Genomic DNA, 27,103 nt, shown 5'->3' on the forward strand with positions numbered 1-27,103 from the left:
ACTCCGCATGGGTTACCTTGATCCAGGGTGCTTCATTCAGGTGTCACGAGGCACAGAGACTGCACCCCACACTTTATACAATGTTCTAATGTCTCTATTTCTTTATTGTTATTGATGCATTCTGTGCTTTCTTCTGGGATCCTTACTTAACTATGGTACTGTCCCTAGCTACAATATAATAAAGTAGAGAAGGTCTGGTATGTACTATTGTATTATGAACATCCCTATCTCTCCTCCCCGAGGCTCCTCTCCTCTTGTCCACCTGGAACCTCCCTTCACGATCTTTCCCCTCCCCTTATGTACTCTCCGTGATGTCATGATCCCATGGCAACATAGGGTGAGGACCCGGTACACACTAACCATGCTAGTAACCCTTTAGAGGAGGGGTGGCGTTACATGAGCATTGGCCAATTTACAAGTATGATGGTTGTTGAATGAGAGGGATTTGAGGAATGGTAATACGTTAAGAGAGGAGAGTCCAAATATTGTAATGAGGTGCATCTTAGTTTACATCTCGAACACTGCATTCCTTTAAACCTGAATTGATTACATCAGCCAGGTATAAAAAGAAGTTACGTACACATGTAGCAGTCTTAATTGTCTCCTGTTCTGCTTTACGCTGGAATATGGAGGCTCCTACGTACATCTGCTTACCTGACAAACTCATCCTCTTCTCGCCACTGTCTGCGCATTGCTGTCATCTACAGGCCATCTAAATCAACAACTTCCAACTCCATTTTACTTTCTGCCTTTGAATCCTAGATATCCTTCTTCCAATCTTCTAACTCACCAACTCTCCTTTTAGGAGACTTTAATTGCTACATTGGTGGCCCCTCGCTCTCCTGGGAATATCGCCTCCTCTCCCTTGCCCCCTACTTTGTTCTCCATCAATAGACTACTGCCTGCACCCAGAAGAATGATACCAGGAGGTATGGAACCCTCGGAGGTAACATGAAAGCCCACCAAAGACAAAACTGATGGAGTTTATTGTTGCACTAAAGTAAATAAAACTGAAAACGAAATAGTCTGCAAAGTGTGCAGAGCTAAAACGCAAAAGATTAGGGTAGCTAAGGTAACAAACAAAAAGGCAGGGGTGCAAATAAACAAAACAAGCTAAAGTTTGCAGCAAGAATTGCAGTGCTACATGCAAAAGCAACAGTTGCAGGGGACAAATCATAAATGGGGCAAATAGTACCTAGGGAAATAATAGGACGAACCAAGATTAGCTGCAAGCATTGCAGTGCTACATGCAAAGGTAATTGTAGCAGGGGACAAATAATAAGCAGGAGGCAAATAGTGCAAAGGGAATACAAAACAACAAACAAGAAGGTACATGTAGATCTTCAGAACTAGAAGCCAGATGAAAATAGAACAGGGAAAGATGCAGCGCTAGGAAACAAAGAATAACCTGACTGCTAACCTGCAAATAGAAAGTTTGACAAGCAACAAAGAACTAGGAAACTGGGTGGGGTTCTAAACCCAAACTAAGATGACCGCTGGCCTCATGGACAGCACTAGTTTATACCGGCCCAGAGTCTGAACCTAACTCCTCTGTGAGCCCCTACTGGTCTGTGATGAATACTGCAGAAGGGAATCATGACAGATTGCCACTTCTTTAACCTCATCTTAATTCAAAAGTGCTCTTTCGGGGCTATGCACTAAGCTCCGATGAGTCGTTTTAAGAGCACAAAGTGCTCTTAGAACGTGATGTTCCGCCGAACACGATTCACTAAGCCACGCAAACAGGCACTTTGCGTTCTTAAAGTGACTTTTTCCTGGAAATTTTTCAAAGTTCAACTTTGCTCGTACGATAACCTGTTTGCGTTCAATTCTGCCCTTCCCCGGGATTCACTAAGCTACGCAAAGTTATCGTACGCGAAAGTTGCGTTCAAAAAAGCTCGCCAGCTAAAGGCAGGTGATAAAAAAGCTGTACTTTGAAAAATGTATTTGTTTACATTTTTGCATGCGCAAAACCCATACAACAGGCCGGCGGGTGTCCCCGGCTGACCCCGCGGGGGTCCCCGGGGAAGGCCAGGGGTCGCGCGGGTGTCCCCGGCTGACGCCTCGGGGGTCCCCGGCACACCAAGCGGGGTTCCCCGCGGGAGTTCCGGGGTACCCGCGGGCCTGCGGTACCAATGTTGTGCCTCCAAAAATAATAAACAATATTTATAACTAAATACACCCCCCTAACACATACAATACAGTAATGGGCAAAATTACTATTATCCACATATGGATAATAATGCATTTGCCCATTTTAAATACATATAAATTACAATAAATACAGTAAATACAGTAAATACATATTACACTTACCTTTTCCATGCACCCACGATGAAGGCCATCTTCATCCTCATCTTCATCCTGCTCATGTCCCTCCGGTGCTGCAAAACATACACAAGAATAAAAATAGCCAATGTAATGTCCCCTAACCCCTTAATCACCTTAGCGGTCATTAACCGCTACAGTCATTAAGGGGTTAACCCACCCTCATCCACCACTCGGGAGGCCTAAATACCCTCCCCCACTACCCATCCCGTGAGGCCTAACCAACCTCACCCACTACCCAGGCAGGAGGCCTACCCACATACCCTTGGGGCCAATAACCCCCTCCCCCACCCCCAGTACCCACAAGAAAAACTATACACAGCCCCACAATAAACATCATTATATTTATTCAATACATAACCCACCCCCTGTGCCCCCCCATAAATACATGATTTATTACTTTACATACAGGGTTAATACCCCAGGCCCACGGGAGTCCCCGGTGGCCCTGACGGGTGTCACAGTAGCCCAGCACCATGTTTCAAACAGGGTCTGGAGGCCTACGGGTGGTCCCCACCAGTCGCCGTGGTCCACCAGGTGGTCTCCGTGGGTCACCGTGAGCCACAATGGGGTCTCCACAGGTAGGCCCGCGACTGGGGGGCCCCAGGTCAGACCCACAGGTGTCTGAGGGGCTTTGGGTGGTTCTCACGGGGGCCTGTGGGCCCACGGGTGTTCCCTATGGGTCCGCAGTGCCCCCAACAGACGTGGGGCCACCGGTTCTTCCCCACAGGTATCCCCTGTGGACACCTCCAGCCTGGTATCCGTGGAAAGCCCGAGGAGATCTCAGGTGGTCTCCAGAGGTCCCCTGCAGACCAAAAGGAACCAACCCTGTATGTAAAAAAAATAAACCTGACCTATACATTAAATACATCAATCCCATAATAACATGTAACTAAATAAAAATTACATTACACACACCAATGTATAAATAAAGCTGCTAAATACATTAGAAAGACATGAGATACATAAACATTAGCAAAACAATCATTTATTATCCCTGTATGTATATCCATATAGATATACATAACATACAGGGGCAATAAAAGAGCATAATAAACAATGTATTTACATCCCAAAATCACATACAATACACCCATTTAGTGTCCCTGAATGTATGTATATCCATAGGGACATAGATCAATTCAGGGGCATTAAATGGAATAAAAAAAAAAAAACATGAATAAAAAAAATCAAAAAAACCTGTAAAAGTTAAAATAATAAAATTTTCTTTTGTTAACTTACCATTAGATGCCCAATCACCGAAATCCAGGGGAACCGGAAGCTCTCGGACCAAATCCAAAGGTAACCATAAAATAAAAAACCATTACAATCCACGTCTGTGTCTTCTTTCTTCTATTTGTAATCCTTTTCGTCAGTGTTGGGGTCTTCTTTTCTTCTTTGGGGTTTTCTCCGTCTTCTTCCATCTTCTTACGCCACGCCCTTCTTCTCTTCTTAGGAGGGGAGGTCTTCCCTCCTCGGCGTCTGGCTTCAAATGAGACGACATAGGCTTTTATAAGGCCTATGACGTCACATTTTCGTCAAATGGTTCCCACGGCCCTGATTGGGCCGTGAAACCCATGTGATTTGGGGGGGATTTTTTTTTTGGTGACGTCATTTAAAGGCAATGACGCCAGCCAATCAGAATGGCTGAGCTTCATTTGAGGTCATGTGCCGCGGAAGCTTGAAAGTGCAGGGGATACCGGCACCCCATAACGGGGCCTGTATCTCCTGAAGTAGGGGGTCCCCGGACCTGAAACCAATGCGGTTCAGCTCCGGAGACCCCCTGCTCATGTACACTATTATTAAAATGATTTTATTTAGTGTACGATCGCCTGTAACAGCCTTGCATGGAGATTCAGAATCTCCATGCAAATGTTACAGGCGGCTTATTTTTCTATCAGCTAGCGTACGTAAAGTTTAAGAACGCTAGCAGCGGAAAAAAGCTTGCACGTACGATAAGCCAGTTTTTGGCCCGCCCGAGAGAAAATGGGCTCAAGGCCTTAGTGAATCGCGTCTCCGGCTTCACTTTGTATCGGACGTGATTTTTAATTTCAACCAGACGCAAAAGCACGGAGCTTAGTGCATAGCCCCTTTTGTCTGGATTCTCAATCTCTCTTTCCCCAGTCTCTGACCAGAACCTTTTCTCACGTTCCCTTTCTCACATTCCTTACACTCAACCTCCAGCCACTTCTTGATACACTTGCAACCTGCATTGATTTTCAGTCTTTGGAATCCAGCCTCAAATTTTTACTTTATTCCATACCATCCTTCTCTGATCTAAACAGCCTTGTCACAACTTGGACTAGTATGCGCCTCCTGCACGGCGCTTCAATCTCCAACCCTGAGTAAACGCGCATATAAACTTCCTACATTCAGATGCTCGTTCCGTTGAACAGGTCTTGAGGAAGCTGCACTCCTAGGACATTTCCTTCACTACAAATTCCTCCCATCCGGCTTTAACTCTGCTCTTTATCTTGCCAAATTGATCTACTTCACCTCTCTAAAAAACATGCAAAAATCTAACCCACGCCACCTTTTCTCTGTCTGGGACTCCCTTCTTTGGCATCCGTCTACATCAGGGCTCTTCAACTAGTTCTCCAAAGGGGCCTGATCGGAAAACATTTAGAACTACAAAGGCCACAAGCTTATTACAATTTCATATTAGATACATGTAAAGACTTAAAAAGTATTATATTTCAACATGTTGCAAGCATTTATAACATCTGTACAATATATATTTACATTACCTGAACTCAGGGGTGCGCAAACGTTTCCCTGTGCGCACCCCTGCCAGCTCTTCTCAGGGCCACGTGCCCCCCTCCCTGCTCGATCCTGGCGTCAAATGATGCGTGGGGTCATGTGACGTCACGTTGCCATGGTAACGTGACGTCATTTGACACCGGGTTACCAGGATGACGAGCCGCTGGAAGGGAAGTGTATTACAGAGACCTCACGTGGTCCCCCGGCATTTAATTTAAATGTCTGGGGGGGAGAGCGTGGCACCTATAACTGCCACACCCCCTAGTTTGCGCACCACTGCCTTAACTTACAAGTGAGTTTCGGTCTGACAAACTGCACTTAGATGCAACTAATATGAAATTAGTAGAAGCAGAGAGTCCAATGTCCACATCAAGACCCTTGGTGAGCTGCATTTGTCCCACAGGCCACCAGTTGAAGAGTCCTGCTCTACATCATACTCCACTCCTTTCACTATACCACAAAACTTTGCAGATTATTTACAGGGCAAGGTGGAACCTATCTGCAGAGAAGCCCCTATTTTTAAGCATTCTGTCCTATCTATTCACAAGAGTAATACCATTGACCCTACTGTCCCTAATATCTATCACCATGTCTCTCTTTTGCCTGTAAACTTTGGGAACACCTTGTTTCTTTACATATACTTCCTTTTCTCAACTCCTATAAATCATTGGGCTTCTGCACAACATACTAACTAAAACCTGACTCACCAAAGTAACTAATGACCTCCATACTGCCAAATCTAAAAGCACCTTCTCCATTCTGATTCCTCTTGATCTCTTCTCTGCTGTCGATACTGTTGACCACCCTCTTCTCCTGCACATTCATTGCTCTCTAGGCAGCTGTGGCACAACCCATTCTTGTTTTTTTCCCTACCTTTCTCACCACTCCTGCGGTGTCTCTTTAGCCAACTCTTCCTTTTCCTTCATGGATCTCTCTGTCGGTGTACCTCAAGACTGTTTTATGTCCCCTGTGCTCTTTATATACACGCTCGCTGAGCGACCCGATTACCTCCTTGGGTTTCAGAAATAATCTCTATTATGATGACACACAACTAGACTTCAGATATCATCTCTATGCCAATGACAACTATATTTATTGGCACCTGACTTGACACCTGCAGTCCATTCACCAACCACAGATCGCCTATCAGCAATGTTGGCTTCGATGGCCGTTTGTCTTCTGAAACTTAAAATGTCTCTGACGGAGCTGGTCTTCTGGATCTGACTCCTCAAATCTCTTCGCTGGATTCCTATTAATCTCTGTATACACTACAAAATTCTCTTAGTTTCCCTCAAGGCTTTTCACTCCTTTTCACCTTCATATAAGTTTTCAGTTGATTAGCACTTTCTCGTGCTGTAATTATTTAAATATAATTCTCCTTCAAACACAGATTTGTCTCATTCTGCCTCTGACTAAACATGTACTAACCCAAGTATAAGCAATATCCAGGTTTCCAGGAGAATTATATGAAAATGCATCAATAAAATATATGAAATATAATAGCAGCGTAACAATGTAACATTATTTTTTGTTATATGCTATCTTTATCCAGACTTAATGATGCATGACATCCTTGGTTACCTACTCATTTAATTTAAAAAAAATGTAAAAGCAAAGATAACATCAAATACATGTATTACATGTTTATTAAAGCGCATCATGCATTTATTAAGATATCAGATTAATCAAGATTATTGAGGTACCATTTTCATTGAACTAAAAGCAAATCAAAGGGAAAATGTTGCAGGAGGTGTGATGGCAATTCAATAACCTAAAACGCATTTGTAGAGGAGATACTAGATGTCGCCAAATTAAAAAGCTTGTGTCAACACTATGAAAAACAGAATAATAAAACACTCTGGTTAGGAACATAAGGGTGAACAGATTTGAAAAGTAAAAATTGGGACACATAAAAATATTATTTATAAAATAAATTACATAACTTAAAAAAAATATTATAATTGTATTTGTCTAATAGTGTCCCCAGGTACACAGTATTACTTATTTATTTCTCTCACCATCTCCCTTCTGTCTCCCCACCTCCCACCCCACTCTCCCTTCTCTCTCCTCTCCCCAACTTCCCCTCTCTCTTCTCCCTCTCCACTCGCCCCTCTCGCCTTCCTTCTCCCCCTCTTCTCTCTTCCCCCCTTTCCCCTCTCTTCTCCCTCTCCCCTATCCGTCTCCCCCTCCACTCTCTCGCCCCTCCTTCGTCTCCCCCTCTCTTCTCCATTTCCCCTCTCTTCTCCCTCTCCCCTATCCGTCTCCCCCTCCACTCTCTCGCCCCTCCTTCGTCTCTCCCCTCTCTTCTCCCTTTCCCCCTCTCTCTTCTTCCGCTCCATCTCCATTCTCCCTCTTTCTTCTCCATTTCCCTACTCTCTCCCCTGGCACGCACACACGCACACACGCACACACGCACACACGCACACACGCACACATCTAACGGCTGGAGGCGATATTGCTGGGACACTGGGACAGTTCATTAAAAACCAGGACCTCTGGTCGCCTTAACTCGGGGGGGGAGGGGGGAGGGAGGGCTTTGCCTTGGGAGCATTTGTTCTGTATCAGGGAGCACAGGACTACACGCTCTTGTTAAATATTTACCAGCACTGCATGAAAGTTAACAAAAGTTAACTATAACAGGTGCACATTTTGGATGAACAGCCTGTAGTTTGTTGAATTTATTAGTGATTAAGTACTTGTTTAAAATTGTACATTTAGAAGTAATGAATCAGACTTCCAGCTGGGGCAAAGGAATTAAAACAGTCTGGTGATGGAAAGTCAACATTTGTCTTGCCAAGTACAAGTAGAGCTTTCCATCAATGTATAACATGACCGGGTTATACAAAGGTTGTAGTAGACTGTGACAGATGGACAGACATTTGTGAATTATATAGAATATACTGTCGTTGTAGAGGTAAAAGTTATTAACTACTTTCTTTGAGAACTGAGGAAAGGGCGGTTAAATGTTCTTTTTGACACTATTTCAAATTCATACTTAATGGGATGTTTGCTCGGTGCAAGGACATGTGCAGGGCCGCGGCTTACCTTCTTTGGCGGTGTCTCCTCAGCGTCTTGTCATCGTGGCTCTGCGTCAAATGATGTTGTGTTGCCATGGGGCATCCCATTGTCATGGAAACACGGTGCCTCGTGTGTCCCATTGTCTTGGGAACTGTGACGCTGCAGATGTCACGATGTCGCATTGTCATGGGAACGTGGTGCCATTTTACGTCGCAGAGCCACGCTGACGGAAGCCTGCATGAGGAGATGCCGTCAGAGAAGGTAAGAGCGTTAGAGGCCCCACTCTCTACCCATGCAATCAATGTAATTGTTGTGTGGGAGAGCGCAGAGCTTGGTGTACAGGCCTTAACTGCACTGCAATCAATCCGTCCTTGCTCTGAACTATAACTAAATAGGCACTTATTGAGTTTTTCAATAGAAGTATCAAGAAATTCCAAGCCAGTAAGTGCCGTTAGCGAGTTTTACCTTTACGACAACAATTTGGGAGACAGATAAGATGTTGTAGCAGACAAAGGTATTGAAAAGGGAAGTGAGTAGAGTGGGCGGTATGATTGTAGATGGGATTCAAGCGATTCAGAATCTATTTTGTCTCGTCAGATGTTGCAGAATCCGGTTTGTGAAGAAATTGTGACATCTGTTGACTTGTACAAAAGATAAGAATAAGAGGATTGTTTATGGGACACAGGATGGGACACAAAACATACTCAGGCTAGGGATTTGTACCAAGACTTTTTTTCAGATAACCAGTAAAGGACAATCTGCTAATATTGTTTATTATTATTTCATATGAACACTTGACGTACAGGTTTCTTTATTAGGTTTCGCCTAGAACCATTTCGTCAGAAAGAACGATTTACCATCCAGAAACAAATGCATCTACGTTCTCATAGCTTGTATGCATGTTACCTGTATATCTGAAGATTTATTATTTTGCCACTACGGATAAAGATTAGAAACTGCTAAGATTACTCTGTCCAACGTGTAACTTCTACTGAAAGGATACACAAAGCTCTATAAACAAATAAAATACACTTTCTTCTTCCATTATTTTTTTTCCAATTATATAAGAGAATGTATGCAATGCTGATTACTATTTATAATGTTAGTATAAATATAAACAGTTATAAAGCAAAAGAAAACACAATTCTAGACAACATGAGACATTTGAACTGTTATGTAGACATGCAGTGTATCCTTTTTATTGCTGTATATTTCTTCTACCTTTGTGTTCCCTTTTACAGTGAAAGAACAAGCATTGTGGAAATCGTAACATCCCTTATGTAGCTTACCTTTAACTGGCCAGTACTTTTGTATGCGTTAACACGCATAACCTAACGCAATATAATTTTTATATTGAATTTAAGAAAGAATCACTAGCATAAGAGAAAAATGGCCCTATGATGTCCATTTTAAAACCTATTTAGGGGGGGAACTCCAAATAAACTTTTTGCTGAACAATCGGTACACCTATTTTTCTAAGTTACGCTTACTGATTATTTATGTAGTGATATATTCATTTGTGAGTTGCTGTGATTAATTTTACTAGAATGCTGTTTCAAATCAATAAATGTAAAAAATGCTAAATAAATTTGTATTCTGCATATACACTATAGCAGGCCTGTCCAACTCAGAATAGCGTGAGGGCCAAGTCCTAAATCCGACTGCAAGACTTGGGTCGCACCAGGAAAAAAATAACATACATAGTCACTATAACCTACAAATACACTTTTATTCTGGAGCTTTCCATATTGGAAATATGTATACGTCGTTGGTATCTCTTACTCCCATCCCACTGGTATTAATCTTTGCAATGTGAAAAACTGTTTCAGGACTTGGGCGGCGGACCCGCTGGCGCTGACCGCGCTCATGCTTGAGAGCGGTGACTTCACCAGCTCTCCAAGCATGAGCACCGGGTGTCCTCACTATTTTGGAAGCGCACGCGGGGGCGCATTGCAGGCAAATTGAGAGCGCTCGAAAGTTCAATTTTTTTTGTTTACCCAAGTGCCAAGGGTGGGTGAGCGTGTGCCCGGGCATGAGCGCACAGCGTGATGTGACGATCCACATTGACTAAGGTAAGCACGCCCTGCGCCAGCGGTAACTCAGCCTTACACGACATCCTAAGATTAAAGTTGACAATAAATAACACACTACACTAATTTGTTTTTCTGCTAAACATTTTTTCATTATATTGATTTCAAATGTCATTTTACAAACAGTTGTCTTCCAAACTAGTGTTTTCTTCAGTATTTCTTACAACACAGAAGGGCAACCTTCTTCTTCCTCAGATGAGAACAAGATAAATTCATGTTACATCCAACAGAATATTAAATAAGTATTTCCCATTGATCAGCAATGAACAAAAACTGCTGTTACGATGACAATCTGTCATTTAGTAAATTCTCAGACATATAGTAGAAGTCCCACAGTCTGTAATAAATATAATGCATGCTACCGTTAGGCATAACTGTGCCACATTTATACATTTGATGACATTGCTACCAACCAGGAAGAGTTAACCTTCTATAAGGTTTAATCTATATACACTTTATGTTGTGGAGTTGTCCTTCCACTTTGGTTCATAGCCATATCTCAAATTGAATTCCAAACTTTATTTTTTAAAACTACATTTTCTATTATCTAGAACGTGTAATTATTTATTTTTTTATAAGACAATATTTGAGATTTTAATACACAGAAAAGTTCAAAGAACCTATTTTTTTGTGTTTTAGATCCATAAACAAAGTAACAATTCAATGTTTACAGCTTTTAGAATCCTCAGCTATACAATACAAGTGCAAATTCTGCCTCTTGGCATATTGAAAAGGAAATGCCAGAATGTGAAATTAGAGAGAAAAACCATAGTTCAGTATTAGAAACAGAGATTATGATTGTCAGAACAAGTAACAAGACAAAAATTTAGTTTAAAAAATAAAATTTGTTTAATATGACATTAATTAGGTATATCACGAGACGTAAAACACAATATAACTTAACGTCAACCACCCCCCTGCCAGGGTGAAAGGACTATTCAGCTCTATGCAAGCAACTAAATAATGGGCTTCAACCAAAGACTGAATCTGATTGTAGAACTGATTGATAGTTCTTACCACAGCATGTGTTGAAACCACTTCAAAATATTCTTATTCAAGAAAAAAAAAAAATTACTTCTGTGTTTTGTAAAATGGATGTAACAATTTGTTGTTGGGCCTAAAATAAATAGAACGCCATTGTGTGGTCCCAAGTGATTTCCAGTTTGCTGAACTTTAAATCAATAGCCAGTCAAGAAACCGAACACTTAATCTTTGCAACATATTTCTAATAAATTAGAACAAAAACATTACAGTATGTAAAGATATATATCTATATATTATTCATGCATCTTTCATACCTTTCATTGCACATCGATTTCCTTTTTTCTGAAACCCTTTGTAAAGAGCTGCTTACATATATGCAAGTACAGCTTTGTTTAAAACAACTGTAAACAATATCTTTATATCTAAAAGATGTCACCTCAGTTTTATAGTAATTGGGTTGAACTGAATATGTTCTCCTTTGGCAAGACTTAATGCTTCTTGTCCTTTAGCTTAAATATATGTATTATTTTTCAATTACTTCAGTATTGGGCAATACCTTTTTTATTAACACATAAAAACCAAGATGACCATCTAACACAGAATATGTGGAGAATGTATGACACAGGGGGGTGGTAAATGAGCATAGAACAATAAATGGATGAAAGTATTATTTGAGGGTAAGTTTCAGTGCAAGGTATTTTACGATGCTTTAATAAATGGTGCTCAACTCCAGCCCTCACAACAGTTCAGGTTTTGACTGAGCCACCTGTGCTGAAGCTGGGATATCCTGCAAACCTGACACGTTTTTTTGTTTTTTTTTGGGGGGGTGGGGGGGCCGGGGTTGAGGATTGGAGGCGAGAGTCCCTGCTTTAATGTTTAGCATTTCGGTGGTGTGAAGCAGAATTTTGCAACATTCATGAATATATTTCTCCAAAGTAATAAAATGGGATTATTTTTAGAACAAATGTATTAATACGCAAGTTAGTGCAAGAGGCTTCAGATAAAAATGTCACACATTCAAATTGTATCCACACGGATAATGCAGTGTTGAAGTTGAGTATAGGGCATAGTGATTTTAACCGCTTCTCATCGGCGCAGCATAACACAAAGTAGTTCGTCTGACTAGCTACACTAAATACCATTGTCTGAGCAGGTAAATAGACTCATTAATGTCAATGTCTTATCCCAGTAGGTCATCTTGCACCCATATCCACGATACTGGTATTATACAGTACAGTACTTGGATCATCAATCAGTACCGTCTTTGTTGGTAGCCCAAGTACACAACTCACAACATACAGCTTGGCAATTGGCTAACAGTTAACAGCACGACTTCGCTTTATTTATCAAAAAGGTGTCAAAGATTTTGCAGTGCACAAGAATTAGTTACATAAATGTATGTACAGTATACCTCCAACATATATCTTTATGTAGACAAACATTAAATAGTGCTGTTTCAAACAGTAAGGATTCTCTTCCAGGATTAACATTACAAATGACACGAAGAGTCACAATGGGAATCAGTGGAAAACAGAGCCATGTTTTACAGGAGCTTCAGGGAACAGAACAGGGTAACGAAGTGGTTTTAACGTATCTGCCTAAAATAAGCAGAAGAACTTTACGTGCCATTAATCTCAAATTTATGATGTGACCATAATAAGCAAATTGAGCAATGGCAAGTACAGTATTTCCCAGTTTCACACTATGTTTCTTAGCCAGATGAAGCTATTAGATGCACACACGTTTGTGTGATGAAAAACACAAAAATAATTTAGCAAGTGGTCCGATAACGATTTAGTCAATGACCATTCATGGTTTTGTTTGACGTTGTTTTGAAGTAGTTGTCTCTGACAGTTCTGAATTCTGGCAAGTCCAGTTGTTTCTTGGCCTCTTCGATATCACTATGAATTGCAGCAATAAGGGCATCTGTAGGTTTGGTAAACAAAAGACAAATGTAGTAATGCTATTTTATTCACGTTACCCCAACCAAATTAAAGTCTATGACAACAATAGTATGATCATTTAGGGTTGCGCATTTGTTTTTACCCGTTATCCAAACCCTGTTACACTGAACTCCAACAATCAAATAAAACAAGTACAAGATGGGTTGACAAATTAAAAAACAGGTTGCTTCCATGTGTCTTCAACTAATTTGAGATTGTACCTTTAATTTCTTACAGTGCCCTTGGTGGTTAGAGGCCTGTAAATCCTTCAGGATCGTTCATCTGACACACCAATTTTAAAGTACCCATGTAACTTACCTAGGGAGTCAAAACTTCTTTCTGGTCGAATATAGCCAGCAACAACAATAGTAAGCATTTCTCCATAGAAATCTTCTTTAAATTGATGAATAATATGGGTTTCCTAAGAAAAAAAAAAAAAAATTATATAGAAAAAAGTAGACACACACGGATATAGAATAAGCCCCTTCTGCTTACAAGCTGTAGATGAATAAAATATTTACAAACGTCTAGCAACATGTGGATATAACAAGACAAACACTTCATCTACACGTTTAACCAGGACAAGCCCATTCAAAATCTAGATAAAGTGTGCTACTGTTGTGTTTTAAGGCTATTTAAAAAGGGTTACGTCATCTGAATAAGCAAAAATAAAGTAATTATTAGAGGAAATCAAACCTCTGCCACCTTTAAAGGAGTGGCTCAGGTGAAGAGGAACCAAATACAAAATACGCATGCAAATCTTGCCACGTAATGCTGACTGGCTCTCAAAGAGACTTACAACATGTGCCTACAATGACTCAGCAGGTTGCTCACAGAATCATGCTTCTGTAGTAGCTGCTTTTCTACAGTGCACTCATTTAGCAATACTTTTATTCCACTTTATTAAAACAGTATATAATTTATAATAATCTAGAGCAGTCTAGGACTTTTTGCTGTGGCCAAAAAAAAGAGGGCATGCTGCTGCCGGGACACTTCAGAACCATGTCCGCTCCTGGGCCCGAGCCGATAAACCAGGTTTGCCACACCCGACAACTGCATGTTTAAATGTCCCGCGGGATATTTAAAGATGGTGCGTCAGAGCGGTCAATCTAGGCAGTGTTGCAGTGCCGCCGAGACATTTAAACATGCAGTTGTCAGGCATGGCAGACCTGGTCGGGTGCGTGGCGGACCGGACACAAAGGTAAAATATCCCATTCCAGTCCTAGAGAAGGATTGGTCAACTCCGGTCCTCAAAGGCCACTAACAGGTCAGGTTTAAAGGATATCACTGCTTCAGCACAGTGGCTCAGTGAGTCATTAGAAGCAGGGATTTCCTTAACTCAACCTGTTGACCCTTGAGGACTGGAGTTGACCACCCCTAATAGGTTAATATCTTAGTACGTTTAGGTCAGAGTTTGTTTTTTTTGGAGCCCGGCAAGGTATGGTTTTTCAAGCATAATAGGCAACTCTGGTTCGTTGACACTATACTCCAATTTTCTTATTGTCTGTCACAAATATTTTTTTTAGCTCATCAGAGCAATATCACATACCATGCGTCTAAAACACATGCACACAATATGAATATATAGGATAAGTATCTGTCTAAAGTTCAAAATGGGTTGAACTCGATGGACATACTTTTCCAGCCTCATCTATGTAACCTTAGCAAATATACCACACGTACCACAGATTTTTTAGTGTTCTTGTAGAAAGGATTCCAGCCAATGCTCATAACCATTTTGTGCACTTCACCATCATCAACACAGCCCCAACCGTAATAAATGCCAGTGGATATATCAGTGGGGAGATTGTCCACAACATGCTCAGGAAAGTTAGCTGGAATTAAGAGTGAAAAGAAAAAAAGAATCAGTTCTCCGTTTACACAATAAAACGGTTTTAGTTTTGTCCCGGTTTTAGCAGTTTGATCCGGGTCCCGCCCTTTCTGGCCACGGTCCCAGGGCCAGCGCAGACAGAAAACCAGATGTGAGACCAGTGCTCGCGACCACGCATGCGCGACATTTGTCCTGATTTTTGCCCGGACAATCTGGTCACCCTAGAGCAATCCCTCTTAGGACCAAAGTGAACCAATTCCAGTGAGCTGCTTAACAGGTCTCATCTGGGCTATTTAATGTTTTTTTTTTTTACCCAAAACTGACATCAACAAGTATTTTTAATGTACTTTCATTTTTTTCACATTTCATCTGCCTGTTCCCGTGTGTGATGACGCTGAGATCAGCAACCAGGGTCCCATTAAAACTCCCACCCCTTATCCTTATTGGCTGTCTGATAAATGTCTGTCTCACACTTTAATCTGGTCTGTAACTGTTTCATACGCTCATAATATATATTTTCTTTAACTGTGCATGCAATGTCTTGTATATAAATGTATACCTTGTTCATTTATGTAACTGTATTTGTAACCACGTATTATTTGTTTTACTCTGTGCCCAGGACATACTTGAAAACGAGAGGTAACTCTCAATGTATTACTTCCTGGTAAAATATTTTATTTTATAAATAAATAAATAAAATAAATAAATGCAGGGTGGGATAAGGGTAAAGAAAGCACTGCCCCATTCGTAGGCCCCAATAAATTCAACTGGCTGAATAAGTGGAATTGCACCTTCAGCAGATATTGGGGGGGGGGGGGGGAGCATTCAACACATCCTCCAGGTCACGTGAGCGGTTCAGCCAATGAGGGCATACCAGCCCCTGACGTCACGGCCACGCATCCGACACCCCGCCGCGAGTGATCTCAGTCCACAGACCGCTTGGACAGGCGCGCGACGCCATGCGCTCAGTCGTGTGCGCCCACTATATGAGAGGCCTATTGGGAAAGTGGAACTACAACATTATGACAGCTCCACTAACAAAAATAGGATGTAGTTAATATCTTACAGGTTTTTTGCTCACTTTACACTGAGCAGCGCAGCTATTTTCATCTCTTGCTTTGCAGCACCTTGTCTGTACTCAAACAACCTTAATTTGTACAGCCAATAGCAAAAGATATTCTAAATATCTGAAACACTGAACAGCTCACTAACCATTGCAAACCTCCATCCAGCAATGAAGAATTGATGAAAAATGGGGTGCGGGTTCCCGTGGCGACAGAACTGAAAAATTAGCCAAGAACCCAATGGCAGGACAACAATTACAAAGCGTGGAAACACTAGAGGACGTATTGAACATCCTGTCGCTGGCCTCTACAATACATTGCTCCCTACCTTTTAGACGAAGCGATGTCATTTACGGAGAATACCTACCTACCTTTGAGTGGGGCGTCTTTCCCCAGAAACAGTGATTCCTTTGAAGAGGCCCTGTACTCATAAAAAAAAAAAAAAACCCCAAAGGAGTTTGCATGCAGTTTTGCCATCTTTAAGGCTCAGTTAGTCTTTGGACCAAAGTGAACTGGAGGCAGTGAGATGAGTAACAAGTAAAAGAAGCAATTTCTCCTCCGACCAAAGTGACCTAATGCCAGCGATAATAACGAGGTTACATCCGGTGATTGATGCCCTTTTCAATCTAATCAGAAGAGTAACTATTGGCAAGTTATGTCAAATTGTGATCTGAGACGAGAAGGGTTTGATTTCCTATGGCTAACCCCTTTTTGGCTGATATCACTGTCGGCCAGGAAATGTCACAATTAAGTGCTGAAAAGGAGTCATTGCACGGAGCATAAATCAGGTTTATTGAAAGACAATATTAACTAAGCTCACCACCTGAGGGGCAGAGTAGCACAACTGAATCTATTTCCACAGTACAGTGTACAGCTTGCCAGCATCTAAACCAGGGGTGGCCAACTCCAGTCCTCAAGGGCCACCACCAACAGGCCAAGCATTGGGGATATCCCTGCTTCAGCACAGGTGGAGCAGTCATGCTGACAACCACCTGTGCTAAAGCCGGGATGTATCCAATACCTAGCCTGCTGGTGGCCCTCGAGGACTAGAGTTGTCCACCCCTGATCCAAACCATCCAACACCATGATGCTGCAACAGAACTCTGGAAAAAGATATCAACCTTTCATACATTCATACATATTCCACAGACGGGTGAATATATTGACTGTCCGCGCTCCAGAGCTTCCCCATCCAATAAAAAAAAAAAAAAAAATTTTTTTTATATATATATATATATATATATATATATATATATATATATATATATATATATATACATATATATATATATATATATATATACACACACACACACACACACACACACGTGTGTGTGTACGTGTATGTATATACACATACATACATATACACACACATTAAAACCTTACTGCCCTCATCACACACACAATGTTTCTGTAATGGTGTGATTGTGACCCCTGAGCACCTGTGTCACCTTCACACAGATGGCAGCAGCAACCTCACAATGGCGGGATGAATGGGATCTGGACCAGCTTCTGCGCTCATTGCAGGGTGGTGGCGAGAGAATTGCCAACCACGGGGAAACCAGACCGGGCATCAGCTCCCTCAGTGCACTCTGTAACCCCGGGCAGCAGGGGACCCTCTCCCGGCGCGGGGTTAGCTGCACTCCCCTCTCCCGGCGCGGGGTTAGCTGCACTCCCCTCTCCCGGCGCGGGGTTAGCTGCACTCCCCTCTCCCGGCGCGGGGCTGTTTGCTGAACCCCTGCACGCAGCGCGGGCCCTCCCGTCTCACCTGTGGGGATGCCGAGCTCCTTGGAGCCCCTGCCGAAGCCTTTTACCACCTCGCCCTTGCAGAAGTAGGGCAGGTACTTCATGGCGCATGGGGCCAGCATCTTTATCACGGACATCGGCGGCTCAACGGAAAGCGCGCGGGGCAAATCCCCTGCACGCGCGGAGCTCATCGGCGCCGGGGACCTCAGGGTAGCAGCTGTAGCGCGCGCACAGTCACCGTCCAGCGCAACTGCAGCCACCGGCTCCATTTACCGAGGAAACCCGGAAGTAAAGCGCGCGTGCGCCATTAATCGACGCTTTAGGGGCGGGTCCCGCAAGCCGGAGTCACTCATTCACCAGCAGGTTCTGCCTTGTTGTAGCAGCTGAGAGGCGGGGCTAGGAGAGGACGTCTCAGCCACGCCTCTCCTGTGACGTGAGAGGGACTGTCTGCCTCCCTCTGCTGTCCCTGACTGCCCCCTCCCCACACCGTCCCTGACTGCCCCCTCCTCGTCCCTAACTTCTCCCCCCCTTACTGCACCCGCCCGTCCCTGACTGCTCCCCTCCGTCCCTGACTGCCCCCCCCCGTCCCTGACTGCCCCCCCCCCGTCCCTGACTGCCCCCCCCCGTCCCTGACTGCCCCCCCCCCCCGTCCCTGACTGCCCCCCCCCCCCCGTCCCTGACTGCCCCCCACCAGGGTTGCCACCTTCAACTGAAAGCCAACCCGGAGAATTTGAAAGAAAAAAAAAAGTGTGTGTGTGTGTGTGTGTGTGTGTGTGTGTGTGTGTGTGTGTGTGTGTGTGTGTGTGTGTGTGTGTGTGTGTGTGTGTGTGTGTGTGTGTGTGTGTGATTTATTCAAAAAAAAAAAACTCGTAAAAATGTAATATTAACATTGTGCAGACACGTATACATACATACACATGCATACATACACACACATACATACATTTCAGCCCCGGTAGCGGCGCAAAAAGATTCCCCCGTCTTCCCCGCTGTTGGCCGGATGCACGCTCACTGCGTGCGCGCGCGCGGCCCTTGAATAGAAGGGCTGACTAACCTCAGCCAATTATAAGTGCCGCGCACGGCGTAGCACAAGCGGCCACTATATAACAGCCCTTACTTGGTGGCATGCAGCGTCTCCCGGCATCCTGCGGCAATTCCCCTTCCAACTGCATTGAACATGGCTGCGCGGTGTCATTTGACGCAGAATTGCCATTGTAGCTGGACGCTTCATGACGCTACGCGTCCCCCTCCGTTTGCAGTGTTACTCCTGCGCTCCTACTTTTGTTGTGATACAGGCCTTAACCATGCGCCCGCAGTAGCCGTCTTGTTTGTATGCTTAAGGCGCCTGGGCTGTGAGAGGGAGAAGGGGGCATGGGAACCTTGGAACAGAACAAGGTGCCTTCGGGATTCAGTTCCGTGCTTTCAGTTCCGGGGCACCGGTTGATAGGTTGCAGGTTTGTAGAATAAGCCTCTACCTTGGGATGCCGATAAAAAGGACTTTTACCCTATCTTTTGCACTCATCCCTATATCTCGGGGGAGCTCAACTAAGTTGCACGTAGCCAGTTCACTGCCCAGGCCACGCTCAAGTTGAATTTATTTGAAAGCATAATTTAAACCACACAGATACCCGACAAGCTCTGAGAAACCCCAAAAATTACCACATAAAAAATATATATATACAGTGTATATATATATCGCCCTGTTTCTCCTAGAACACAGGAAGACTACCAATGCGGTGTGTAACCTGTTGGCTCGCAGGGCTTGAGCCTCTGCCACGGAGAGCCTGGGGTGATATATATATATATATTACTTACCAGATGCAGCGCCTCCACCTGTGATGGATCCCAGCAGAGTGGGAGTTGTTCCTCACAGGACACCAATATAATACTACACACACTGAATGTACAATAACAAACACCTTTACTAAATATATGCAGAGATCTTATATGCGTACACATCACATACTCCTTCCCACTAAAGATACAACTATCCAAAGCGTCTTGCAGTACGCGAACCTCCACCGTGTTGCCCACACAGTGTCCAATGTCCCGCACCCAAACCCCAGTGTGTGGTGACCGCGCGGCCACTATAGAGAGAGAGAATATATAGTTGGTGCACTTGGTGTATGTGATTACCTGCCGAGCGCTCCTGCGCTTGGGCCAGCAGACAACTCCGCAAAGGATCCGCCGACACGTGATACCTTCCGCGACGTCCTTCCAGGTGATCCCACCGGGTATATGTTATGACTGTCTCTGAAGAGGCCTGGTCCCAAACCTCTGTTAGGAAATGCAGCATCCGCTGTGTCCCTGACTTTGCACACTAATGGGGCAGGTTCCTATTCTAGGGCCTGTCCCTATAGCAAGGTAGAAAACTGTCCTGTGCTCAAGCCTCCACCCAGCACTAATAATATCAACGCAAGTCACATGAAAAGAAACAGGGAGTTAAATAAGCCAAAAATGAGGTCAGAGCTCGGGAAAGTTAACCTTACCTATGAGACGCTCACTTCCAGACCTCGGTCCTGTCTTCCTCTGTTCTCTGATCCAGGCGTGCAGCCTTCTGTGTGTAAAGCAGGCAGGGAAAGGAATCTGGCGCCACAGCCAGTGACTGAGTCAGAGGCACTTCTGGTTTGAGTGAAAAATCTTTATTCAACGCACAATGGAACACAGGATACACCACAGTCTCCCCCTCAACGCGTTTCACGCTCAAAGCGCTGATTTGAGAGTGAAACGCGTTGAGGGGGAGACTGGTGTAGCCTGTGTTCCATTGTGCGTTGAATAAAGATTTTTCACTCAAACCGGAAGTGCCTCTGACTCAGTCACTGGCTGTGGCGCCGGATTCCTTTCCCTGCCTGACCCTACAGCAACCACATGCTGTATGTGACTCAGGGGCCTATCTGGGGCCTAGGGGGTTTCTGGCCTAGTGTAGAGGCTACTTGCCTTTCTATACATGCAGCTCCTACCTCCTCCCCTTCCTGGTCTTGACTGACTCAACGTGCTGCCCTGCGCTGCCTCCTATCTCCTTCCTGCAAGGATCCTAGCGCCCTATTGGCTCCCTGGCATCAGGTGGTCTCCCTAGCACTCATGGGACTCATAGTCCCCTGCTCTAGCCCTCTTCCCATAGGTCTGGCTTTGCACGCTATCGCAGCCACTTCGTGCGCATGCGCTAGGTCTCTCTAGGCGCCGTCGCCTACCATGCTCACTGCGCGTCTCTCTAGGCGCCGTCGCCTACCATGCTCACTGCGCATGCGCGAACCTCAAAATGGCGGCGCCCTGACCGTTCGGCCCGCCGTTGAGCCTCCTATGTACCGAAGCGCTCTTTGCACGCTCCCACTGCAGCGGAGGTAAGAACAGACCCGGGGGACCTGGCTACATCTATGTAGTGTGTGTGTGTTGTGTGTCAAAAGGAGTGCTAGTGGGCGTGGCTAAACGTATACAACAAAAAACAAACAAAGATGCCCAAAGCTACTTCCAATGTGACAAAAGTACACAGTGCAATACCTATATATTCTCTTGAAAAAAAAAACTTTTTCAAGAGAATATTTAGGTATTGCACTGTGTGTTTTTGTCACATTGGAAGTAGCTTTGGGCATCTTTGTTTGTTTTTTGTTGCATAATTTAAACCAGTAAGTATCTCAGAATCAAGGGCGTCTCTGGAACTAAACATTTCACAGTTCAGCTCCAGAGCAACCCCCTTCCAATTCTGTTAACATACCGATATTAATATAAAATAGATATAATTGCTGCATTAAAGAAAAGGCCTAATTGAGTCTCAATGAATAGGGTTTCAGCTTGCATTCAGGGGTGTCCGATCAGTACAAAATGATGCAGGGGCTAACTCTTGTTCAATTACATTGCTATGTCATTTCCTAATGTACAGTGCTTTAAGCTTCAGATCCATAATGAGGCACACAAGAGGCCTAGCAAGGCCTTTATCCATTATTACAATCACTTTATTTTCTTAAGATATTGACTTGTTCTGGTATTTTATTATGTATTGTCTATATTCATGCTGCTGATGTTGGTCTAGAGGAGATTTATTTCTAGTTCCGTTTTTAATACTTTGTGCTTCAGAGTTTGATTATATTTTGTCAGCATTAATAATGCCAAAATATGCTATTGAGAAATGGGATAGCCACCATATAGTCTGGCACGAATATATCTACATTTATAGTACTCCTTTAGAACGCCGCCATATCTGTCTTGTTTTATCCTTATTTTGTTTTGTTATAATTCTTGTTATTTTAAAGGTTGTTTTGCGTCATTTCTAATGTTTCTAAACTTCATTATTTTGGATTGAACCGAATCTAGGATGCTTTTAGGAATTTTCACAGGTAAAGCTTGAAAAAGATATAACAGTCTTGGTAAAATATAAATTTTTGTATTTATAATCCTGCCGATCCAAGAAATCTCATAAGAATGCCACTGTAAAAGATCCTTATGTGACCCGTGTCCCCCCCCCCCCCTATCTCACTTAGAGGCCAGTATCTGTTATCTCGTTGTTTGGTGCGTCACCTGTTGGTTCGCAGGAGGTCTGAGTGGTCTGCAGGATGTTATGAGACTTGGACAGGACTGGTTCACAGGACTCTGGTCCTTTCATGGTGTTTCAGCGCCTCCAGTAGTGCTGGCTCCCACAGTGTAGCCGTCAGCACCCACCACTACACACACACCTTCTCTCAGCCCAGGGACTGACACCATAGGCTGAAATATAATTGCAGGATCTTTATTCGCAGCATACATCTTACACAGCTTAGCAGCATACTTCTCTGCATACGCCTCAGGACTTCTGGACGGTGCTTACTTCCACGGCTCCAGGTGGTCTTGACTAGCCAGCCAAGTGAACATGCTTACCCCGCAATGGGGAAGACTCATAGTTCCCACCAGCTTCATCCCTCCTTCACCCTAGCCAGGGATCAGGCAGGGACACACTCCTTCATCCTCTCTCTCCCAGGGGGAGAGGAATACTCTTCTAGCACATCCTCACTCCAGCAGGAGCTGGGAAGGACTGCTCCTATCTTCTCACTCCATGAGGAGATAAGAGAGGAACTGCCCTAACTTTAGCCTACTCCCCTTAGAAACTTCCAGAAGGGGCGGGCTCATGGACTGTACCCACCTACAAGGGGCTGTACACAGGCCATGAGACACCACAGACCTTCCTTCACTTTCTGGGGAAGCAGGAAAGGGAGTCAATTGCCCACAGATTAACCTGCTACTGCCTGGATCTTAACAGGGCTTTCAAAGCAGATACACTGGGTAGAGAGGAACAGGCACGGCTGGGACATACCCTGTTACACTTATATATATCCTTAAAAAGATTTGGAAAGTTATGTTTATATAAAGTATTGTAAGAGTTGGTAATATGAATACCCAAATATTTTATATACATGTTTGCCCATTTGAAAGGAAAGAGATTAACAAGAAAATCAATTTGATCACCTGGCAGAGTAAGATTGACAATTTATGATTTATCAAAATGAATCTTTAATCCAGAAACAAGATAAAATGTATTAAGCACTGCTATTAATTAATTCAAAGACTGTTCTGGATTTGAAACAACAAGTAAGATTTCATCTGCAAACATAGACATTTCATAATGAGCGCGACCAATTTGATTACCTATAATTAGATTATCCTCCCTAATCTTTTGTGCTAATGGTTCCATAAGAAGCAAACATAACAAATATATTTAAAACCTAAATAATGTACTGTGCAGTTCTGATGTGAAATCACTCTAGATGACCAGGTGATGTCATAGCTAGTGTGATACACAGTAGAATAGAGTTACTGTTGATTCTCACAATACTTGTATGGAAATGGTTCAGTAGATGAACAGTAAATATAACCCTGTCAGGGAAGTAGTTGGTGTACAATCTACACAAGTATTGTGATAAACAAGAACACTGGGAGCATTGGTAATGCAGCACTGTGTTGCAAAGCTGCAGTAGGGCACATAGCACTGCTGCATACACAGATAGCTAAATGCAAACCCAGGCTGGGAGGGACCCCCGTGATGATAGATCAATGGGAGCGCTGCTGGGAGGTAGGTGCAAGTAAGTAAACCCCGTGGTCAACCTGTTACAACAGGGCATAAGGGGACCCCAGACTGATAACCTGCACTCATGCTTTTGCAGCTGCTTCCAGGGGGGGGGGGGGGAGAGTTTTGTCACAACCCTTCTCTGTAAATATACTCTGGGCTATCCAGTACCAGCAGGAGGTCTAATATACCTAGTTGCTAGCTAGTGGGATCCACATCTGTGGCCCACATAAAAAGTATTAAGCTATTCTACAGCTCGGAAGCAAACTCCTGTGAGTTTGACACTGCAGTAGTACAACAGACGTCGCTATGACGTCATCCCGGGATTCGGGAGTTTGCTTCCGATCTGTAGAATAGCTTAATACTTTGATGTGGGCCACAGATGTGGATCCCACTAGCTAGCAACTAGGTATATTAGACCTCCTGCTGGTACTGGATAGCCCAGAGTATATTTACACAGAAGGGTTGTGACAAAACTCTCCCCCCCCCCCCCCCCCTGGAAGCAGCTGCAAAAGCGTGAGTGCAGGTTATCAGTCTGGGGTCCCCTTATGCCCTGTTGTAACAGGTTGACCACGGGGTTTACTTACTTGCACCTACCTCCCAGCAGCGCTCCCATTGATCTATCATCACGGGGGTCCCTCCCAGCCTGGGTTTGCATTTAGCTATCTGTGTATGCAGCAGTGCTATGTGCCCTACTGCAGCTTTGCAACACAGTGCTGCATTACCAATACTCCCAGTGTTCTTGTGTATCACAATACTTGTGTAGATTGTACACCAACTACTTACCTGACAGGGTTATATTTACTGTTCATCTACTGAACCATTTCCATACAAGTATTGTGAGAATCAACAGTAACTCTATTCTACTGTGTATCACACTAGTTATGACATCACCTGGTCATCTAGAGTGATTTCACATCAGAACTGCACAGTACATTATTTAGGTTTTAAATATATTTGTTATGTTTGCTTCTTTCAATTACACTAATAAAAGTTTATTATTTTCATCTAGTAGGGTTGAGTGCATCACATAGGGTTCTTTCCTCTCTCCCCCAATACGCTTATGTTTCACCCTGATAGCACCTCCCTAGAAAGTCTATTTTGAGCTGAGCAGGATTTTACCCTCCCCACCCCTCCCCCCTCCCTTCTCCCCCACTGATTGCAATGGTTCCATAACCATAGCAAAAATAAGAGGTGAAAGAGGACAACCCTGTCTTATCCCTCTAGAAATTAAAAATCTGTTAAAGACCCGTTAAAATCTATTCATTAAAGACCTGAGCATGAGGAGTTTTATAATTAGCTAATATGAATTTGATAATGTAAGGACCTAATCCAAATTTGTATAATACTTGTTCCATATAGGACCAATGTACTCTGTCAAACGCTTTTTCTACATCTAAAGCTAAAGCTGCTTAAGGAATATTATGTTTTGTAGCATACTGAATAAAATCTAGATTTTTACGGATGTTATCAAAAGTTTAACGTCCTAAAATAAATCCAGATTGATCATTATTAATAAGATTGGGAGGCAAATTTTCTAGTCTCATGGCTAATATGTTAGTAAATAATTTAGCATCTAAATTAAGTAAAGCAATAGATCTATAAGAGGAACATCATTCCGGATCCTTATCTGACTTAAGTAAAGAGATTGAAGCATTCATCATAGATGGAGTAACTTGTTCAAAAACTAGAAAGGAATTAAAAAGATTAGTTAGATGAGGTGGAAGAAGAAGAGATACATTTTTATAAAAAGATGCAGTATATCCATCTGGGCCTGGAGATTTGTGCATCATTAAAGTTCTAATTGCATTAAATTGCCTTTATCACTTTTCCTCTGATATTGGACACTCCAGTATTTTCCTATCCTCCTCCTCTGATATCTGAGGTTGTGAAATAGACTACAGAAATAAAGATATAAGAGACAAATTCACGTTTTCACTAGTTTAAAGTTTTTGATAAAAGTCAAGAAAATTATCCCTTTTGAATTTATCCTCATATGATTTCTGCCCTCTAAAATTGTATATAGATTGAATAAAGTTTCTCTATTGACGTTCTTTAAGTTTATGTGCTAATAATCTTTCTGGTTTATTACCTTTATTATAAAAAAAACAGTTTGGTATACATAATATCGCTTTCTATTTTGTCTGACAAAAGCATGAGTTACCTCTAGTCTCAATTACACATTCCAATGTATGGGAGGAGCCTGATCTTTTATGCTCGTTTCCAGATCCAATAAATTCTTTCTAGTATTATCTATTTCAACGTTTTTTTTTTAATTCTTGAAGATAAATAAATTAATGTACCTCTAATTACCGCTTTAAAGGCGTCCCACACTTTAGAAGGAGAAGTATCTTCTGGTCTATTTAAATCAAAGTATGAAATGATATCCCTTCTTATCTATTCTTTAATATTTTTGTCTTGAAGTAAATTAAAACATAATTTCCAGTAAAATGTCTTTGGTGAAACCAGAACAATTTTCAACAAAGTCGATTCTGTTTCTTGTAGCCAATGAGCCGCATAGCTTGTTGTAGGCGTCCAGCACCTTTTCAATCAGTTATTTATTTTCTGGAGCAGTAAAGCAAATGTGCACTCTAGTGGCATGCCTAGATTTGACAATTGTAGGTGGAATATTGGCTGGGGTCTCTATGTCAAGAGTCTCCAGAATCAGGCTTGTCTCATTAAATCTATTCATGACCACTCTCTCAGTCCTCTCTAACTGCTCCTAAGGAGGTCTCATTTCCTCACCTGAGCTCCTCTGGGTCAAGCTCTCTCCAGTCTGGCCATACCTCCTCCCTACCTTTTCTCATTGCTTCCTCATCTCCAGCATGCCTCACACTACTTCTGCCACTCCTCACACCCTCCCCTCTCATCAACATCACTCCTCACCTCCACCACTCCTCTCTCCTCCACCAGTCCTCACATCACTCCTCTCTCTTTCACCATTCCCGGATCTCCTCTCACCTTCCCCACTTCCAAGCCTTCTCTCAACCATACTCCAAGGCCGCCTTTCACCCACACTACTTTCAAGCTCACTCCTGTTTCTCTCACCCACACTCCAACTCCCTCATCTATATCTCACTTATACATACAACTTAGAAACAAAAACACAAACCGGCACTCATAAACACACACACATTGGCCCCTCAAAATTGTCAAAATACAATCTTGTGTATATTTGGGTGTCTGGAACAGGCAGCATGTCTAGGGCAGTGACAGACCATTTCCCTACAAGTAGCTATACTCCAATTCCTTCTAACATACCTAGAGAAGCAGTGGAATGCAGCAGTTGACTACTTGCCCACCAG

The 27,103-nt window shown here is 43.1% G+C and overlaps 1 protein-coding gene across 1 annotated transcript; it reads right to left on the minus strand.

Annotated features, from left to right (window-relative positions):
* Positions 1-11,021: 11,021 nt before the first annotated feature.
* RFK (riboflavin kinase) lies at positions 11,022-18,115 on the minus strand. Its single transcript, XM_075598551.1, has 4 exons — positions 17,790-18,115; positions 14,807-14,958; positions 13,442-13,544; positions 11,022-13,106 (listed from the first exon to the last, which is right to left on the minus strand). The coding sequence occupies exons 1-4, from the start codon at positions 18,034-18,036 to the stop codon at positions 12,979-12,981; spliced, it is 630 nt and encodes a 209-aa protein (XP_075454666.1). The 5' UTR covers positions 18,037-18,115; the 3' UTR covers positions 11,022-12,978.
* Positions 18,116-27,103: the final 8,988 nt, after the last annotated feature.

This window comes from Ascaphus truei, chromosome 1 (assembly GCF_040206685.1).
Source record: "Ascaphus truei isolate aAscTru1 chromosome 1, aAscTru1.hap1, whole genome shotgun sequence".
In the NCBI taxonomy this organism is placed as follows: Eukaryota; Metazoa; Chordata; class Amphibia; order Anura; family Ascaphidae; genus Ascaphus; species Ascaphus truei.

Bases quoted from the DNA above. Each gene is read 5' to 3' on its own strand.
- RFK (XM_075598551.1), bottom strand. From the start codon at position 18,036: ATGGAGCCGGTGGCTGCAGTTGCGCTGGACGGTGACTGTGCGCGCGCT. The intron at 13,545-14,806 runs GTACGTGTGGTA...TTTTTTTCTTAG, and splicing joins AGAACACTAAAAAATCTGTG to GAAACCCATATTATTCATCA. The intron at 13,107-13,441 runs GTAAGTTACATG...CCAAACCTACAG, and splicing joins AAGAAGTTTTGACTCCCTAG to ATGCCCTTATTGCTGCAATT.